At 38.6% G+C, this 21,473-nt stretch overlaps 1 protein-coding gene across 6 annotated transcripts in view; it reads left to right on the forward strand.

Annotated features, from left to right (window-relative positions):
- TMEM50B (transmembrane protein 50B) overlaps positions 1 to 21,473 on the forward strand; it is a 69,738-nt gene that overhangs the window by 16,432 nt on the left and 31,833 nt on the right. For 3 of the 6 annotated variants that reach the window (XM_061193980.1, XM_061193978.1, XM_061193981.1), the window contains 5 exons: positions 3,679 to 3,818; positions 5,240 to 5,352; positions 7,213 to 7,280; positions 11,037 to 11,129; positions 14,668 to 14,725. In XM_061193980.1, coding sequence (XP_061049963.1) covers positions 3,720 to 3,818; positions 5,240 to 5,352; positions 7,213 to 7,280; positions 11,037 to 11,129; positions 14,668 to 14,725 — 431 coding nt within the window. In that variant the 5' untranslated portion in view covers positions 3,679 to 3,719. Of the gene's footprint in view, positions 1 to 3,678; positions 3,819 to 5,239; positions 5,353 to 7,212; positions 7,281 to 11,036; positions 11,130 to 14,667; positions 14,726 to 18,266; positions 19,718 to 21,074; positions 21,397 to 21,473 lie in introns of those variants that run through there. The other 3 variants (XM_061193982.1, XM_061193983.1, XM_061193984.1) reach the window with 3 other exon arrangements.

Below are 21,473 nucleotides of genomic sequence, written 5' to 3' on the forward strand. Positions count from 1 at the left end.
CTCTCCTCTGCCCATCACTAGGCAACAGCTAATTTACTTTCTGTGTATCAATTTGCCTCATCTGGACATTTTAAATAAATGGAATATACAATATGTGGTTGTCTTTCACTTAGCGTAATGTTTATGAGGTTCATCTGTGTTGTATCATGTATCAGTATTTCCTTTTTATTGCTGAATTTGTATTCCATTGTATGGTATCCCACATTTTATTTATTCATTCATTAATTGACGTATGTTGGGTTGCTGCACTGCTTAGTTATTATGAGTAATGCTGCTATGAACATTTGTGTACAAGTTTTTGTGTAGACATATGTTTTCATTTCTCTTGGGTAGATAGATAGGGGTAGAATTGCCATCACCCTCACTTTTGAAGAATATTTTTGCTGGATATAGCATTTGAGATTGATTTTGGGCCGTGCTGAGTGGCTTGTGGGAGTTTAGTTCCTTGACGAGGGATTGAACCCGGGCCCTCGGCAGTGAGAGCATGGAGTCCTAACCACTGGACCGCCAGGGAATTCTCATGATTGCTTTTCTTAAAAGCACGTCAAAAAATGTCCTTCCATTTTCTTCTGGCCTGCATTGTTTTTGATGAGAAGTCAGCCATCATACATATTGTTCTAGTACCCCTGTATGTAATGTGTTGATTATTTTTTCCCCCTAAAGTTGCTTTGTTTCTTTTTATCTCTGGTTTTCAGCAGTTTTATTATGATGTCTTCCTTGTGTTTATCCTCCTTGGAGTTTGCTGAGCTTCCTGGATTTGCAAATTATTATTTTTCACCAAATTTGGGAAATTATCAGCCATTATTTCTTTAAATATTTTTTCTTCCTTCTTCTTTTATTTTTCTGGGACCCAATTAAACATATGTTAGACCAGTTATTAGTGTTCCTGAGTTTCCTGAAGCTTTATTCATTTTTTCCCCCTAATTAAAAAGAAAAAAAGCCTGTTCTCTAGATAGGATAATTTCTTTTGATCTTTCTTCAAGCTTACTGTACTTTTCTTCTACTGTCTCTAATCTCCTACTGAGCCCATCTAGTTAATTTTAAATTTCAAATATTATAATTTTCAGTCCTAAAATTTACATTTAAAAGTTTCTCTACTGAGATTCTCCATTAACTCAGTTATTTTGACCATGTTCCTTTGTCTTGGAATGTGTTTATACTGGCTGCTTTAAAGTCATTGTCTGGTAATTTTCAATATCTGAGTTATGGGGGGGTCTGTTTCTATTGACTGCTTTTTTTTCCTCCTTGAAGATAAATCACATTTTTTCTGCTTCTCTAAAAGTCTAGTAATTTTTTTTTTTAACCATACAGTTGACACTTGAACAAAACAGGGGTTAGGGGTGCTGACCTTCTGTGCAGTCAGAAATTCAAATTTAACTATACATTGGTCCTCCGTATCTGCAGTTCTGCATCTGTGGGTTCAACCAACCATGGATTGTGTAGTACTGTAGTATGTATTTAGTGAAAAAAATCCACATATAAGTGCATCTGCATAGTTCAAACCTGTGTTGTTCAGGGGTCAACTGTATATTGGACATTGTGGATGATACATTATAGACACTCTGGATCAGTTATCTTCATCTGAAGAGTGTTACTTTTCGTTCTAACAGGCAATTAAAATACTGACTGATCACCCTGAAATTGTGGAGATTTGGTTTTATACTTTGTTGGAGTGTGTGGAAATCCCAAGGTGTTTACTAATCTCTGACCTGGTGGAACTCAAATTCCAAAATGCCTTGCAGGGGACAGCAGCTGAAATCTGTTTAGTTCTTTTAGCCTTCCAGATATTTTTTTCTGCTGAGGTCCTTGGAATCTCCTTCATGCATGTGCTGTTCAGGGGTTAGTCAGGTATTTAAGAGAGTTTATATTAGTGTTTGGGGCTCCCTCTTGTGACTTACCCCTTTCCAAGATTTCCCCTTCAATTTCCAGCTGCTCTTGTCATCCTGAACTTCATCCTCTGATACCTCAAGCCAGAAAGACTGACTTTTTGCTCAAGTTTTAGCTATTCTGCACCACAGGGTCTCACTTGGCTGGGAGTGGGAGGTTAGGGGATTCTTCAGGGGGAAAAGCTGTATTAAAGTGGATCTTGCTCATTGTGTTTTCTTTCAAGGGGTAAATGCCCTCCAGTTTCTGCCTGCTTTTCAGCACTCTTCAGTGCTTTCAAATAGTTTTTTTTCCCCTTTTCTTTCTGGAACTTAAGGTGTTCCTGAATCATCACACCTGAACATACTCTCTTTGTTTTGAAAATTCGCACAGCATGCTGTACCCTTATATAGTTTTTTATGCATGTGATTTTTCTCCTTCCAGTTATCTATTGCTGCATACAGATAACTCTAAAACTTAGTAGTTTAAAACAGCCATTTTATTATGCTTATGGTTCCTGTGGGTCAGGAATTTGGAAAGGGCATAGCCAGGATGACATGTGTCCGCTCCGTCTACCTGGGGCCTCGTCAGGGAAGGCTTAAAGTGTGGGGGTAATGCTAATAACTGGAGCAGCAGTCACGTCTGGCAGTTGAGGGCTAGCTGTTGGCTGGGCCACCACCTGGAACCGTGGGCCAGAACACCTCTACGTGGTCTCCTCACAGCACTGTGGTCTTGGATTTTTTACAAAGCAACTCAGGGCTCTAGTGTTAGTGTTCCAGAGATCCGCCTGCAAGCTGCATTGTCTTTTATGATCTAGTCTGAGAAGTTGTATGGCAGAGTTACATAGCATCACTTTCTCTACTTTATCGGTGAACCAGACTTTATTGTTGATCTAAATTAAAAGGTAGGGACATAGATCCACCTCTCAATGGGAGAAGTGTCAAAGACTTTGCAGACACTTTTTATTTTTATTTTTTTAATACGTCTTTATTGGAGTATAATTGCTTTACAATGCTGTGTTAGTTTCTGTTGTACAACAAAGTGAATCAGCCATATGCATACATATATTCCTATATCCCCTCCCTCTTGAGCCTCCCTCCCCCCCATCCCACCCCTCTAGCTCGTCGCAAAGCACCGAGCTGATCTCCTTGTGCTATGCTGCTGCTTCCCACTAGCTATCTATTTTACATTTGGTAGTGTATACATGTTGATGCTACTCTCACTTCACCCCAGCTCCCCCCCGCCCCACCCCATGTCCTCAAGTCCATTCTCTATGGCAGACATGTTTTAAAACCACCATGCTCATTTAACAAATAGTAAGCTCCTTCTGTGTCCTAGGACAGTCTTATGTACATCTCAATAGATATTAATTGTAGTATTGAATTTTTCTTCTTAACTATAGTAGATTTAGACCTAAAGTTAAATTTGTGTTTAAAGCTTTAAGAAAGGAGTAAGATATTTCAGTTAAAAACATTTCCTGGGCTTCCCTGGTGGCGCAGTGGTTGAGAGTCTGCCTGCCGATGCAGGGGACACGGGTTCGAGCCCTGGTCCCGCAAGATCCCACATGCCGCAGAGCAACTAAGCCGGCGCCACAACTACTGAGCCTGCGCGTCTGGAGCCGTGCTCCGCACGAGAGGCCGCAACAGTGAGTGGCCCGCGCACCGCGATGAAGAGTGGCCCCCGCTCGCCGCAACTGGAGAAAGCCCTCACACAGAAACGAAGACCCAACACAGCCAAAAATAAATAAATAAATAAATTAAAAACAAAAAACAACATTTCCTTAGATCGATTATTTTTTTGTCTTTTTATTTGTAGAATATAGTATTTAATGAAAAGTCCATGCTTAAGTGGTGAAAATGGCAGGCTTCCTAGATAATTTCCGTTGGCCAGAATGTGAATGTATCGACTGGAGTGAGAGAAGAAATGCAGTGGCTTCTGTAGTAGCAGGTATATTGGTAAGTGAAAAAGCCTGGTTGGTGACATTTATACCTCACTTTTTGCCCTGAAAATTAATCTTGATTCCTTTGAACTGTGAATACCCATGATAATACAGTTTTTGAAGGCAGTAGTTTTTTAAGTAAATTATGTAATATGTATGTATGTATGTAATATGTATGTATTCCTTTAGGATCCTCAAAGGCTCAGAATTTGATGTAACTAATAATATTGTTGTGACTCATTGACATTCAGGATGTGCAGACAGTAGTAACCACCTTAGGCTGCATTAGAACTGAAGCCCTGCAGCACTTTAGGGAAGGGTTGCCATCTTCATACCCCAGCTGCAGCACAGGCAGGAAGCGAGAGGAAGAAATTTGTGGAGGAAACTACTGCTTAATTTTCTTTCCAATATTTTTTAAAAACTTTTTATTATTGAAAATGTCAGTAGTATACACAAAAATAGAGAGAATGGTATAGAGTCCTCTCTCACCCCCTGTACTTATCATTGAGCTTCAAAAAAAAGTCAGATCATGACCAATCTTGCTTTAGCATTCCATCAAGCACTCCCTGCCCCCACTGCATTTTTTGAAGCAAATTTCAGTATATGTTCCACTTAATTTAAATTAATCTTTTCCAGTATATAGTTCTATACGTGAAGTTCAATAGAAAAATAAAGAAATAAATAAAGTGGAGCAGGAACTAAAGATATTGGGGTGGCCAAAAAGTTCGTTCAGGTTTTTCCATAACATCTTATAATTGTGAAGCAATATGCATGCAGAATTCTTGTAGGTGTTTCCAAGTTTTTCTTGCTCTCTGTGGTCACCTCGCCTGCACTTAATTTGTCTATGAAATTCCTTAGTAACTTGTCTACTTTAGTTCTATTCAGCTTAGTTTACATAGAAACATTACATTTTGCAAACTCATGTTTAGTCCGTTTTTAATCAAATTACATAATTAATTAAAATTATAGCAAGCATAGATATTTTTTGGAGACATGGCAGCTCATTTGTGGAAGCAAAAGTGCTTGGGCATATTAAAAAAGAATGTTCCACATTCTTTTTAATATGAACGAGAGAGTGAAACACATCAGGTAATCAGGGAGCTGGTTAGTTGGAGGTTAGTTAAGAGAGCTTTGGTTGTATATAATTTTATGGGGGATAAAAGAAGCAGATAATTCATTCCTAGGTAATAAACTTTTCATCTTGCGTTAAGAGCAGAACTTGAATCTTACACGGATTTGATTAGTTAGATTCACCTCATATGCTATAAAGAATAAGTAAACAAGGGATTCTTGTTTTTTATATTTCAACATCTAAAACTCAAAGTAGACATATTTTATGTTTCAATTATATGGTCCATAGAAAACATGGAATGTTAAGGAACAGGTATCATGCTAAGCCAAAGTATTAGTGTTATTTTAATGACATGGGTTCTTAAGTTTTTTACAGGTTGGTGGATAATGATTGATGCAGCCGTGGTGTATCCTAAGCCAGAACAGCTGAACCATGCTTTTCACACATGTGGTGTGTTTTCCACATTGGCTTTCTTCATGTAAGTATGAAGGTAATTCTCAATTCAAGATTATTTTTCTAAAAACATTTTTTCCTCAAAGTTTAATGCTATCTGGAATAACTTTTTAATTTCATTGATTGATTCTTCTTTAACATGATAAATATATGTGTGTATATCTATATTGCCATTTTATTCAGATTTTTAAAATCAAGACTAAGTGTTGAATTTGGGGGGGAGAGATTAATTGGGAGATTGAGACTGACATATACACACTACTATATATAAAATAGATAACTAATAAGAACCTGCTGTACAGCATAGGGAACTCTACTCAATACTCTGTAATGGCCTATATGGGAAAAGAATCTAAAAAAAAAAGAGTGGATATATGTATATGTATAACAGATTCATTTTGCTGTACACCTGAAACTAACACAACATTGTAAATCAACTATACTCCAATAAGAATTAAAAAAAAAAAAGTGTTGAATTTAGTCAGATAATTTTATTATACTTTATAAAGATTATCATGTGATTTTTGTCCTTATATTTGTTAAACTGACAAATTACTATGTTTTATAGATCTTAAGATTATTTTTTGTATTTTAATATCTTTGAATATCAGTGTGCTTCTTATATTAATATCTTGTGCTTCTTGGTATCTTATAATTCATAATTTTTTTTTTCTTGGAAGTATAAAAAAATAATGGTGCATCTTAAAAATCATTGGCATCTTAGGTTTAATGAAGTATGCTACATTTCTAGATTTTTTAGTAGGAAGTCATCCTTGAATACTCTAATACATTCAACTTTTTTTTTTAATCCTTTTTAAAATTTTTTTTTTTTATTGGAGTATAGTTGCTTTACAATATTGTGTTAGTTTATATTGCACAGCAAAGTGAATCAGCTATACGTATACATATCCTCTCTTTTTCAGATTTCCTTCTCATTTAGGCCACCACAGAGCACTGAGTATCTAATACATTCAACTTTTACCATGGAGTATTATTTTTTTTAAGTGTGTTACTTAACTGTATTTGCCAGTATTGGAGGGAGGGCAGGACTGGCCTTAAATGAGATTGATCTATGGCTTTCCTTTTTTATTAAATCATTTTTAGGTTTAGCCATTATCTCACTTCATAAAAGAGTTTGGAAGCTTTTCATGGATGTCTTTTAATAATTTTAAAAAATATGTTAAACATTAAGATTACGTAATTTTCTTATACTGTCAGGAGCTTTAAAAAGGTGAATTGTAGAAGATGGAACTACTTACATTCATTCAGGATGCTAAGAAAAGACAATTCCTGCTACAAATATACCCGCTCTAACAAGAATGGAAAGAGAAGCTGAATAAAGTGGGCCTATTTATTATACCAGATGTTCTCTGAATTTGAGAAATGGATGAGAGAAAATCACTTGACTTTTAACACAAAGAGAAACTTTTGAACTCTTGGTTATAATGAGAACATTAAAATGGGGTAACTCATGGTGGGTCATTCATGTATAAATATAAAATAAAAAAGAAAAAGAATACAGAAAATTGGCCTCTTTCATAATGTTTGGAGGCAAGTGATAGTAATCCCTTAAAATTAAGTATGTTTTTGTTTGATGTTATTATAAATGGAAATGTTTTCTTAATTTTGTTTTCAACATATTTATTACCAATATATAGAAAACATTGATATTAAAAAGAAAAATTAAGTATGTTTTCTGGGTGTAGTTTAGGAAAATAAGACTAGCATAGTATTTCTATCCACTAGGATATTTAAGTTAAAAGATATGTTCAGTTATTCAGATACTGGCTTTAGATAGGAAATGCTTCCCTTCTAAATGATATGTAAATATCTATGAATATTTTAGCAGCATGAAAGCTTATTAGATGATTTTGTATTGTTCTAGGATAAATGCCGTGTCCAATGCTCAGGTGAGAGGTGACAGCTATGAAAGCGGCTGTTTAGGAAGAACAGGTAAAGGCACTTTGAGTTGTTAATGTATGCAGGTAAAAGAGGGATTTATCAGCAGAAAAAACAAAGCCTCTGGTGAGTCTTTATTTAGGGATGATTAATGATTATGTAGGGTTTTTAAAAATTTACTTTTAAAAAAAGTTTCTGTGTTATTTAAAACTTTAAGAAAGTTAAAGTTACTGCCAGAGGTTACTGGTTTTTGTCATGTTATATTGCCCATAGTATATAGATAAAATGTTACCATGCAAAATCAATGGATCTTGACTGTTCCTGTGTTAGTGATGGATTTATTCTTATCCCAAATGTTGACCAATAATATTACTTACAAGATGGCTGACCGTGATTACTGAACAGCAAAGTATGGACACATTAAGAGATCAAACCTAGGACTACAGTGTTTTTCACATTCAGTTCTGATCACCTGAGTAACCACCCATAGGCTACAACAGAAGTATTTAGAAGAAACATGCTGTTTGTCTACATATAAATTTTTTTTTGAGTTTGAATTTTTTTTGATTTGTCATCCAACAGTATTTTTCTTTTGTTCAGATTATAACACATTCTGTTAGAATCCAGGGGTTTGTTTTCAGTGGAATTTCCATGCTGTATATAAAAAGCTCAGGACTAGACGTTCTATTTCCAACCTTTAAGGACTAGGAGGGGTGACTTGTGGTTATAGTCAGGAATTTGGAGTAGGTGGGAGAGGAATTTTGAAGGATGATTAAGAATAATAGCAAGTACTTGTAGAATACTTAGTGTGTACCAAAGACTGTCCTGAATGCTCTACACATATTAACTCAATTAATTGTCACAATAGTCCTATAAGGTAACCACTCTTGTCCTCAGTTTTAGATTAAGGAACTAAGGCACAGACAACTTAAGTAACTTGCCCAAAGTCATAAAGCAAATAAGTGGTGGGACCAGGATTTGAACACTGACAATCTGGTTCAAGAGCCCATGCTCTTGGCCACCATGCTATGTTTGTATCCAGTCGAGAATCATTTAGTCTCTTTGTCTACAGTATCATATATATATATATTTGTCAGTGTATTTGAGGATAACTTATATAAAATATAAAATAAAATTCAATTTAAAGTGTACAGGTCGATGAGTTTTGACAAATGTATACAGTTGTGTAACTACCACTACAATCATGATATAGAATATTTCCATTACTCCAGAAAGTTCCCTCATATCTCTTTGTAGTTAATCCCCTTTCCCCCACATCCTGGCCACCACTGATCTGCTTTCTATCACTGTAGTTTTGCCTTTTCTAGAATCTCATATAAATGGAATCATGAAGTATCATAAGACATTAAACCAAATCAAGGAGCTGACGAGCTTAGCTTTAAAAAAATTTCTGTTTTTTTGTAAGAACACTAAACATGAGATCTACTCTCAACACAATTTTAAATGCACAATACCATATTGCTAACTATAGGCACAGTGTCGTACAGCAGCTCTCTAGAGCTCATTCATCTTGTGTAGCTGAAACTTTATACCCGTTGAACAGCAACTCCCACTTCCCCCTCTCCTAGCCCCTGGCAACCACTATTGTACTCTCTGTTTCTATGAATTTGACTCTCTTAGATACTTCACATAAGGGGAATGGGCCTTAAAAAAGAAGGAAATCCTGCCATATGTGACAACAGAGGTGAACCTGGAGGACATTATGCTAAGTGAAATAAGCCAGTTAAGGGGGACAAATTAGCTTTCTTTTGTACTTGATGCTTTAAATGCTGATGCAGATTTTATAATTTCACTTCCATTGTGATCCTTGAAGAATTGGAGAGGATGGGGATAGTGACAAATGACAGATGAACCTAAGTTAAAAGTGCATTGTGTGTGTCTGTGCACGCATGCTTACGCACACATGCATGCCTTGTGCCCCAGCTTCAGCAGGTAATGTCAGGAATGAGTGAGAATAAAGAATAAAAAAGCATGTATTAGCAAGTGATGTTGTGCATAGAGCACACATTAACTTATTTGATCATTTTTCTTTCAAAAATATTCCATAGGCATTGCTGTGGATTATGTTACTATTAACTATTTTCTGTAGAAAATTTCATTGTAACTTACCCAAAACTTTTTAGCTTAAAGGTAGAACTTGTATGTACCTTGGGTCTGTCTGGTTCCAAAGCACATACTTTTTACTCTCAGTAGTGACTATAACATTTTATTCCATGATTATTTCTTACCCAGTTAAAATTCACAGTCAGTTTACGTCAGTTTACATTTATACGTGGTACCTTTAGTGCAAGTTCTGTCTAGTGCTTCAAAAATTCAGGGCAAACTGTCTTGTAGGCATGCTCAGCTATTGCCACACTAAGCTTTCATACTACTTAAATGGTTTATGTGTAATTTATTCCCATTTAATTCCCAGAGGAATTTGGAGGAAAGTGTTATTGACATAATAAATATACTACAAATGGAACTGTTAAATAAGAAGGAACAGGAACTAGGTAGAAAGAAGATCATGTATTGATACTTAGACTCTAGGACAAAATGGATACTCTTAATTATTAACCTTGACTCTGAGCTTCCTGGTAGTCAAAGCAAAAAAGGGAAAACATTACAGTTTTTTATTTTTTGCTAAACAAAAGCGTACTCATTTTTCAAGGGAAGTTTTTTTCTTGTTCAGTTTTGTTAAAAAATTTTTGTGTGGTCATATATAAAGGACATGAAGGAAAATAATTACAAGGATTTTTGATACTTCCTTTCATTCACTTTAAGTAAAAGCTGTGATTGAATTTGGAGGATGTTTTCCTCCAAGGAAGTAAACATTGCTGTATATTTCTGGAGATCTGCTTAGTATTATAATAAAATTTAGATAACCTAGGGACCCATTTCTCTCAAATATCAGCTGTTCTAACCATGCTGAGCTTTGAGCTTCCTGCATATCTGGTGTCTAAAATATATGAATTTCTGTTCAGTTAGTAACAGAATATCTGAAACTGAGGCAAATTTAGCTTTCTATTATGGAAATTGGCTTGGATTTTATTTTCACTTCAGGGGAGCTATATTCCCCTTCCATAGGGTGACAGGCTGTCAGTATACCTGTGATCACGGTCTGGCACAAATGCTAACCTGCTTTCCTAAAAATGTATTGAATCTACTCAGGTGTCCAGATGATCACTTTATTGAGATTCTGTTGTATAACTTCTAAAATTCTATACAGTAGGGGTTTGAAGAGATGCTTTTGTCCTTGAACTTTTCAAGGGTATGTGGTACAGTTTGGCTGAATAAGAGAGATTGAATATATGGCTGCTGTTATTACCGTGTTGAGTAGTACCATGATATTAACGTTGATGAAAAGAGGTCATATGGTCCTTATTCATTTGCAGTCTCTCATTCCTGTGTGGTAATGGCTATCTGAAATACATTTGCTTCTTCTAATAGAGCAATTACTTTGATAATATATACAACACGGTAATTTTTCAGTTAGGGTTTAATTAATCAGTTTAGTCAAATAATTACTTCTGAAGCTTGCCTACTTTAGTTTACTCAGCTGTTAGTTTCTCTAGCCAGTAGAATGGTAATTTACCCTTTTTCCCTTTCCAAGTATCGCTTAACACCTTTTAGTTTTAGTTTCTTTTTTTCAGTCTTCATTCAGTTAATTGTTTTAGCAGGTGTATATAAATACGTGACTGTTTTTGATAGGCATAGCATATATTAGATGAACAGTGTTCTAGTGTTATGTATTCCTAAGGCATAGAGCTGTAGAAATGAGCAAAATCATAAAGCCTATTTTTCACACAGGTGCTCGAGTTTGGCTCTTCGTTGGTTTCATGTTGATGTTTGGGTCACTTATTGCTTCTATGTGGATTCTTTTTGGTGCATATGTTACCCAAAGTAAGTATTTATTCCTCTTTTATTTCATAGGAAAGATTCAGATATGTCCTTTATATTTGGCTTAGTCTGTTAACTCCCCGTGGAGTAAAATTTAGTTTAATAATTCAGTTAGCTTGAAGATAAGACTCTGTGTGAAGATATAAATTATTTAATAAAACTTCTCAGTGGGGTCATTTAGTGCAGTGGGATAGCCTCGTTAGGAAATCCAAGCCACTGACAAGACCAGGTGACTCTCAGCTATCTCTAGAGGTTCTGATTTCCTTCCTTACCCCAGATAGCCAGGCTCTATACCAGAGGCCTTTTACTGAGGGTTGTAGTGGTAAAAGTGAGAAATCTGTACAGGGCTACAGCCCCTTATACACAATGCTAAAATCCACAAAGGTGCTGAAGGTCAGGTTTTTCATAACCAGTTTGGCAGCAAAACCTGACCTAATGATCCAGGGCTCATTATAGTCTTTATTTCATTTAATAAGTATTCAAATGTTTTATTAGAGGAATGTGGTTGTATTTGATTGTGGGATGCTGGTCCAAACATAGTTGGGGGTGCTATGTAATATTATGCCCTGTGTTACTGTTTTTCTTTTTTTTAATAAATTTATTTATTTATTTATTTTTGGCTGCGTTGGGTCTTCGTTGCTGCGCATGGGCTTCCTCTAGTTGCAGGGTGCGGGGGCTACTCTTCGTTGCGGTGCGCAGGCTTCTCATTGCTGTGGCTTCTCTTGTTGCAGAGCACGGGCTCTAGGTGCGTGGGCTTCAGTAATTGTGGCACGTGGGCTCAGTAGTTGTGGCTCGCGGGCTCTAGAGCTCAGGCTCAGTAGTTGTGGTGCACGGGCTTAGTTGCTCCGCGGCATGTGGGATATTCCCGGACCAGGGCTCAAACCCGTGTTCCCTGCATTGGCAGGTGGATTCTTAACCACTGCGCCACCAGGGAAGTCCCCCTGTGTTACCATTTTTAAATCTGAAAAATCCTGAGTTCCAAAACGTACCTTGCCCCAAGGATTTCAAGATAAGGCGTTGTGGACCCCAGTATCTTTCTGTCCACTGATACATCTTCTCTCCAACCCCAGCCTCTAATTTTTCATTCATAGGTACAAGGGGAGTTTTGTTTTGTTTTTTTTTTTTTAGGGGGCAGAGGTGCTGAGAAGCACTGCCAGTTCACAAGGGGAGTTTTTTAAGTGCAAGACTGAAGACGTGTGTAGCCTTCATGTTGAAACGGTTGATGCAATGGAGTGAGCTCTTAGTGTACCATTCTGAGTTTTGTGACTGTTCCAGTCACCATAGTTTTTCATCACGGGGATGGTGAGAGGTTTTGAAAAGCAGGACCCAGTCTTAGCATGTGCTTCTGGAAGCATCAGAAGAACCTCTTTCACTGGCTCTCTCCCTTCACTCCAAAGACAGGAATAAGTTTCAGATAACAGTTTATTCGTCTTCTGATGCCTCTATCTTTGGAATCTCTTCGTCACTCTGCTTAACTGTCACATCTTGTCCTGACCCACAGCTGACCTTTTAATATCTTGATAGGATCACTTAAGTATCATAGATTGATCAGTATAAGATTTGGGAATACCTTTGTCTTTCATTTTGCACAAAATAAGTCAGTACAAGAGGACAGTGGTTGCCTAATGTTTAATTAATACTACTCTAAAATGTGTTATTTTAGTTAATTAAAAATACTCTGGAGCACACAGTTCTAGCATGAAGCTTATTTGAGGGAAAGTACTTTTTTTACTTTCTTTCTTTTTTTGGGGGGCTGTGCCACACAGCTTGGGGGATCTTGGTTCCCCGACCAGGGATGGAACCCGTGCCCTTGGTAGTGAGAGCGCAGAGTCCTAACCACTGGACCCAGGGAATTCCCTCAGTGGTCGTATCTTAATCTTTAAAGAACTAGTACATACTGAGAAATTTCTCAATTATGGATCTCATCTTCATATTTCTACAGCATTGCTCGTTACACATACTTTTTAGTTTGTAAACTGACTTCAGAGAGCATTTCTAACACATATTTCAAATCTTTTACTGTATAGATTTTTCTGGAACTGTTAATAGTCATAGCAGCAGCTAACATTTCTATAGCACTTTATGAGCCAGGAACTGTTCTGAGCACTATGCATAGTCCACATCTCACACTTTGTGGGGCAGGTGCTGTTACAATGCCCATTTTACAGATGAGGAAAGTAAGGCATAATGAGGTTAAATAATTTGCCCATGGTCATACATTTAGTCAGTGGTAGAGTTAGGATTCAAATCCAGGGGTATGGCTCAAACTTGGGGCTTTTAACCATGCAGCTATATTGTTTGCTATGATATCAAAGGCTACAAATTAAATATTTCTTCATCCCAACTAGTATTTTTAATCAACATTGATAGTTTTTTTTTTTTTTTTTTTAATTTATTATTTTTAGCTGTGTTGGGTCTTCGTTTCTGTGCGAGGGCTTTCTCTAGTTGCGGCGAGCGGGGGCCACTCTTCATCACGGTGCGTGGGCCTCTCACTGTCGCGGCCTCTCTTGTTGCGGAGCACAGGCTCCAGACGTGCAGGCTCAGTAGCTGTGGCTCACGGGCCCAGTTGCTCCGCGGCATGTGGGATCTTCCCAGACCAGGGCTCGAACCCGTGTCCCCTGCATTGGCAGGCGGATTCTTAACCACTGCGCCACCAGGGAAGCCCAACATTGATAGTTTTATAAAAGTTAAATATCCATAAAAATTTGAGTAATTTCCAAATTTTTCTTTTTCCTTCCTATGAAGATAGTGACTGTTTTCTCCAGGAGACTATGATGATGAATTATAATGATTCTTTTTATATATGTCAGATTTGTGCAATAAAACTCCTGAATTCATGAAAGAAAATAAAATGAACAGACTGTTACATCATCAGAAATTTAATTTGTATCTTTCTAACATTGTGTGTTTCTGTATTGGCCATAGGAAGTGAAGGGATAAGCTGCTGCTTCCTCGGCAGTTCCGATGCAGCTAGAACCATAGCAACTGCTTTAGACAGAAAGAAAACCTAATAATTTCATTGTCTTTTATCCAGAGTGTCTTTAATCCTTTGTTTTGGGAGAATGAGATTGTCATTTTCTTACTTCAATTTCATTGTGGATTTTTTTTTTTTTAAAGATTTATTTATTGATTGATTGATTGCTATGTTGGGTCTTCGTTTCTGTGCTAGGGCTTTCTCCAGTTGCGGCAAGCGGGGGCCACTCTTCATCGCGGTGCGCGGGCCTCTCACTATCGTGGCCTCTCTTGTTGCAGAGCACAGGCTCCAGACGCGCAGGCTCAGTAGTTGTGGCTCACGGGCCTAGTTGCTCCGCGGCATGTGGGATCTTCCCAGACCAGGGCGCGAACCCGTGTCCCTTGCATTAGCAGGCAGATTCTTAACCACAGCACCACCAGGGAAGCCCTCATTGTGGATTTTTTAGAGTTAATGAATAATAGTAGTGTTTTATAATATACAGAGCATGTCATTATGAATGGCATGAATACTTTGTTACGGCCATTTGCCTCTTGTAATTATCTGATCTGTTTTACTTTGTGTGTGCAGATACTGATGTTTATCCAGGACTAGCTGTGTTTTTTCAAAATGCCCTTATATTTTTTAGGTAAGTTGCCTAATTTTTTAACTATACACCTATAACATTTACAGAAACATCATCTTTATTATAAGAGCAGCATAGGCACTGGAACATGTATAAATCTCTTGGATTAGTTACAATGTATAGAACTTCTTTTAAAAGGTGAAAATTCTACTACTGCATAAAAGCGTACACAAGCCATTTAATTAGGGGCCCTGCTATGTGCCAAGACCTCAGCTAGATGCTTTATATATGTTACCTTTTAAATTCCCACTTAATTGTCTTAAGTATGTAAAACAGGTGGTGCTCCCATTTTATAGATGAGGAAATAAGACTCAGAGCTTACTTAAGGCCTCTTAGCTAGCAAATGCAGAATGGGAATTTGAACCCAGACTGCTGCTTCCATAGCCTGTGTTTTGTTAAGAAACCATATCATGTACCTTTAATAAAATAAGAAAAAAAGAAATTAGAATTAATACATACTATGCATGTCGTATACAAAACCTGGTTGGTGCATTGGATTTTGTATTAAGTTTTTAAGATAACTTAAAGTAAGTATAAAAATAAAAGAATATCAAAAGTGTTTTTTAGGGGCAATCTTCTAAAAAGTTTCCAGAATGAAGCCCTGTAGCCTTTGCTTTTCAGAATGAAATGTCTTTTAGTGTAAAGATAGGTATTTTAGGCATCATTTACAAAATTACATCCCTTACCCCATACCCCTCTCACAAAAGCATTAAAATCTAAGCCTTGAAGAAGTTTGTTTTTGTCATTGATTTTAAGCAATTTGATTATGATGTGCTGTGGTGTAGTTTTCTTCATATTTCTTCTGTTTGGGGTTCATTGAGTTTCTTGGATCTGTGGATTTATAGTTTTCATCAAATTGGGAATCTTTTCAGACATTATTTCTTCAAATATTTTTTTCTGTCCACCCTGCCCTTCTGGCTTCCAATTACATGTATATTAGGCTGTGGGAAGTCATCCCAGAGCTCACTGGTGCTTAGTTCTTTTCATGTTTTTTTTTGCCCTACCTCTCCACCCCTACTCTTACCCCATCGCTCCATCAAGTATTCTCTTTTCTTGTTTTCTCTCTGTATTTCATTTGGGATAGTTAAAGACTGTTATATCTTTAAGTTCACTAATCTCTACCTCTGTCATGTCTAATCTGCTATTACTCCCATCCAGTATGTTTTTCATCTTAGACATTGTAGTTTTCATTTCTATTAGCTTGATTTTTTTTTTTAACAATTTCCACATCTCTCCCTAACATACTTATGCTTTCCTCTGCCTTCTTGAACATGTGAAGTATGTTTATAATTATTTCAGTGTCCTTGTCTAATTGTGTCAATTCTTAGTCTGTTCCTATTGATTATTTCTATTTATTTTTTTCATTCTGGATTTCTTTTCCCCTGTTTGCTTCTGTGCATGAAGCTGATTGGGGGCTGGACTTTTTGGTATTCCTTTAAATGCTTTTGAGCTTTGTTCTGGATGCAGCTCAGTCACTTGGAAACAGTTCAATCCTTTCGAATCTTGCTTTTAAGCTTCGTTAGGCAGGACCAAAGCAGCTTTAGTCTGGGATTAGTATGTCCCCCTTACTAAGGCAGTACACTTTTGAGTATTCTTCCTGATTCTCCATGTAGTCTGAGGTTTTCCACTCTGCTATGAGATTCTGAAGTCTTCCCAGCCCTGTGGGAGCTTTGGGAATTGTTCTTTCCAGTGATTCCTGCCCTTTTCTTGGGTAGTTTCCTCACATGCATCTGCTGTCAGCACTCGGCAGAAGCCTCAAGGGGAACCCCCTACCGATCTCCTGGGCTCCCCCTCTTTAGCTCTCTGTACCCCGCCTTGCACACTCCAGCCGCTTGGCCTCCCTGAACTCTCAACTCTGTTTCCTCAACTCAGGGAGACCACTGTGCCCTGCCTGGGTTCCCTCTTATTGCACTGTGGCCTGGACACTCTTTTTTTTTTTTAATTTATTTATTATTTATTTATTATTTATTTATTATTTATTTTTGGCTGTGTTGGGTCTTTGTTTCTGTGCGAGGGCTTTCTCTAGTTGCGGCAAGCGGGGGCCACTCTTCATTGCGATGCGCGGGCCTCTCACTGTTGCGGCTTCTCCTGTTGCGGAGCACAGGCTCCAGATGCGCAGGCTCAGTAGTTGTGGCTCACGGGCCTAGTTGCTCCGCGGCATGTGGGCTCTTCCTAGACCAGGGCTCGAACCCGTGTCCCCTGCATTGGCAGGCAGATTCTCAACCACTGCGCCACCAGGGAAGCCCCTGGACACTCTTGGTTTTGAAAGATGTTCGACAGTTTCTGCGGTCTTGTGATTGTATTTCTTGGCATGTGACTGACAGCCTTCTGGGAATACAGTGAATTTTCATGAAGACACCTTAGGCACTGTTGAGAGATCAAATTTAAATTCAGATTCAGCCCTTTATAGTGGTAGAGGAGTCTATATAAATGACAGTTGGATGAACAGAAACCTTGTATGTGTAAAGGCCTGTGCTCACGTGGGCAGTGACTACTGCATCAGCGATGCGCTCTGCCCAGAGGCCGGCAAGTTATCCAGCCAGCTGTGTGCTTCCTGTGTGCCAGGCCTTTTCTAGGCACCAGAGTGCACTCCTACTTCTCCGGCCACTCTTCCTCTGTTTCCTTTGCAGGCTGATCCTCCACCCTCTGGCCGCTAACTTTTGAAGTTTCTTAAGGTTCTGTTCTAAGCCTCTTCTCAACTCGTTCTTTCTCTAGGTGAGGTCCTTTTTGCTTGGGACTTCAGTTATTGCCTGTATGCCAGTGAGTCACAGCTGTCTATCTCCACGTCTAAACCACATATCCAGATTCTTACTTATCCCCTCTTGGGTGGCTGACATTTCAAATCTACCACCTCCAGCGTACCCACAACTCAAACTCACGTTGCCAGAGTGTCCCATCTCTCTGCCCCCCTCCTTCTTCCCTTATACCTTGCTGAGATAATTCCCACTCTTCTTTTAGATCTCAGTTCAGTCACTACTTCCTCAGGAAAACCTTCTTGACCTCTAACTAGGTCAGATCCTTATATTTCCCTCTCTTGGTACCATGTGTGTCATTGAGTTGGAATTTGATTGTCTCCCATTGGTGAGCACGTTTGTCTTGTTTTGACTCACAGTCACATTCCCAGTGCTTAGCTAGGGGCCTGGTGCCCAGCCAGTACTCTGTACAGTAATTATTTGTTAACTGAACGAAGAATTTCAGCATGGTCTGTTAGGATGCTTCAGTGTTTGTAGCTCAGACATTGTAGGATCGTAGAGATGTGAGTGGCCCTAATGCCGGCTACTATGAGAAATGCCCCCTTTCCTTACAAGTGACCTATCTAGTAACTTCAGGCTTTAAGAGAAGATATTCAGTTAAGCTCAACCATCAAGGTCAACAAACTGCTTTATAAAACAAGCAAATTCAGACCAACACCACCACAATCTTTAATTTTAGAAATTGATACAAAGGGATCAGTGAGGTACCCATCAAAGCATATTTAGAAAATAAATTCTCTTTTGCGTTTCTATGTGATTTTACCTCATGATTTATTTTAATATCTTTCTAGCACTCTGATCTATAAATTTGGAAGAACTGAAGAGCTATGGACCTGAGATCACTTCTCAAATCACATTTTCCTTTTGTTATATTCTATTTGTAGATAAGTTTTTATCTCTCAATATAATTTACACATTGCCAAATGGAATAGATTGTACATTAAATGTTTTGTTTCTTTACACTTTTATGCTCTGAGTTTTGAAATAGTTTTATGAAATTTCTGTCCTTTTTTTTTCATTGAATAGATTGTTAATATGTACGTAGTATAAGACTATATAGATGAGATGATCTGTGTCGGTATTTTTATTCTTGAAGACTTAAAGCTTAATCTGTTCCCTGAGCCAGGGTTGTATCATCATCTAATTGTAGAGTTAACTACTTTGTCTCAGTATCTCTAATTTTCAAAATGTGCAAAAAATACAGCTCCATATATCTGAAATAAGCACTGAGCCATTAAAAAAGGTATTTCAGCAAGTTGTAATTTATTTTGGCTTAAAAATGAGATTTTGTTTTTAAAGGAAAAATGTTTGTTCTTATGTATAAAGTGGACTTTTATATGAAGATTTTTAAAAATGCCTGAAGGACTAGTTTGAAAGCCTCTTTTAAAAACAATTCCTCTCATATGACTTTATTTGAGAAGGGTTAATACATGATCAGATAAGCTCAGTTTTATATGGTTGATGTCAAAAGACTGTAAGGCAGCTCAGCAACACGCTTCTTACAAAAACAGCTTAAATGGTTCTCTTTTGACAGCCTACTATTATCTGACATAACAAAATTCTATATCAAGCAAGTTTGAGACAACTGCAGCTTAAAAGCATGAACCATATAACAAAAAGTGGAATAATTAGTTTCAAGATAAAGCACTTCCTCCCAAAGGGGATTATTATGACCTAGTGAAAAATTAGGCATTTCATCCACTCAGTTACTGACTGCAAGTCTCTTTTTGCTCTAGCTCTCAAGCTTTAGGTGAACTCTTCTTGCAGAATACATCTTTAACCTGAAAGTTCGTAGTCCAGTCAAAAACTTCTTTTGCTGAGTTTGAAATACTGTATTTGCACTGAGTGTATTCCCGTGAGAGATTTCAGAGGGATAGTTGGGTCTTTATTTCTACTTTTGCTTTCCTTTGTTATACAGGTTTTGTGTTGCACTTTTTTCCTCCAGAGGGATTTTTCTAGAGCCTTTTGTTGTAAGACAGAATAATATCAGTGGTATTATATGCAGCTTCTAATATAAGCCTTATTTTGCTTAATGTCTCTCCTCTCTGAGGATCTACTGTGCACAGAGTATGAAGCGGTTGTGGAATGCTGTGCCTTTGTCTAGATACCATCTTGTTTAATTACTTCTTTCTTCGTTGTTTTTTCCTCAAAAAAACTGTGTCTTGCTTCCAACAAGTTTTAAGACTGATTACTTGTTTCCACTCCCTTCTAACCTCTTGCAATAAATATTACTTCTCACACATTCTAGTATTGTTAAATCTGTTGGAGAAAATGAGCTATAAAACTGGGTTGGCTGTTCATTTTGCAGTTACTCAAGTGGACCTGGTCAAAGAAGCAGTTTCCCTTTATAAAATGAAGAGAAATATATATATACATATTTTTTTGGGGGTGGAGCATGCCATGCGGCTTGTGGGATCCTAGCTCCCTGACCAGGGATCGAACCTGGGCCCTCGGCAGTGAAAGCACGGAGTCCTAACCACTGGACCAGCAGGAAATTCCCAGGAGAACTATATTATACTCAGATTTGTGAAATGCTAATGTGAAGGCTAATGAAGGCCATCCAGAAGGCCTAGTGGCTGTTTTTTCTATTTTTGACTCTGTCACGAATTTGTTTTTTAATTGTGAGCAAATCACTTAATTTCCGTTTGTTTCCTCATTAAAAAAAAAAGATAATGTTAGTATCCACTCCTATCAGACATTGTAAGTTAGAATAGAGTCCTTTGTAATCATTTAAAGATACATGTGATTCCCTTAATATAAAGGTTTCCTGGGGCAGAGTCAAGATGGCGGTGTGGGAGGATGCTGAGTTAGCGTCTCCCCACAACTAGGGTGCCTGCTGGCCTCTGGTGGGGGACCCTGATGCCCAAGGAGATGGGAGGGACCCCCAAGTGAACCAATAGGATGTGGGCGGACAGAAGGGGGAGGAGAAGTGGAGGCCAGACAGGATCCATGCCCCTCAGGCCGGGGAGTTCAGGAGAGGTAGGCAGGAGGGACCCTCTGGGAGGAGTGGAGGGCGTTGGCCCCACCCACTCGGGCCCTGGGAGCCCGCTGAGCTCCCAGGCCAGTCCCCTGCCCTCCAAGGCCCCCTCCACTCCCCTGCCACATTGGTCCTGGGGGCATAGGAAGGAGGCCGAGGGGAGTTAAGGAGAGGCAGGGGGGGAGGGGCCCTCCAGGAGGAGCAGGAGAGGAGCAGATGGCAATTGCCCCGCCCACTCAGGCCCAGAAAGCTTGCTGGGCTCCCAGGTGAGGGCCCCCGCCATCTGAGACCAGGGGTGGGGGGGCACACCTGGGCCCCTTCTGTTCCCTGAGCCTAAGCCCACCCCCCAAGCCCCCAGGGCCTTTTCCAGCCCTGTGGGTCCTGAGCATTGGCCCCACCCACCACCCAAACCTCGCCCTTGCTTACGCCCCACCCTCCACAGCCAAGGCCTTTTCCCCCATTTTTTTTTTCTTTTCCCTCCTCCTCTTTTTTACTATTGTAGTACTGATATACCTTCCAGTTGTTGATTCATCTATATTTTTATTTTTATATTCTTCCTAAAATATCTGTTAGTTTCCTAGTCTATTTTATTTTTTACTTCGTTTTCTTTTTGCTGCCCCAGGTGGCTTGCAGGATCTTGGTTCAAGAGCCCAGGGTCAGGCCTAAGCTCCTGCAGTGGGAGCTCCGAGTCCAAACCACTGGACTAACGGAGAACCTCAGGCCCGAGGGAATATTCTTCGGAGTGCAGTCTCATGGAGTTCCTCATCTCAGCACCAAGACCCAGCTCTACCCAATAGCCTACAAACCCCAGTGCTGGAAGCCTCAGGCCAAACACAACCAGTAAGACAGGAACACAATCCCACACATTAAAAAAAAATTGAGATGGCAAAAAAAAGTGTCACAGATGAAGGAGCAAGGTAAAAACCTACAAGACCAAATAAATGAAGAGGAAATAGGCAATCTACCTGAAAAAAATTCAGAGTAATGATAGGAAAGATGATCCAGAATCTCGGAAATAGAA

Source organism: Eubalaena glacialis, chromosome 6, assembly GCF_028564815.1.
Source record: "Eubalaena glacialis isolate mEubGla1 chromosome 6, mEubGla1.1.hap2.+ XY, whole genome shotgun sequence".
Lineage (NCBI taxonomy): Eukaryota > Metazoa > Chordata > Mammalia > Artiodactyla > Balaenidae > Eubalaena > Eubalaena glacialis.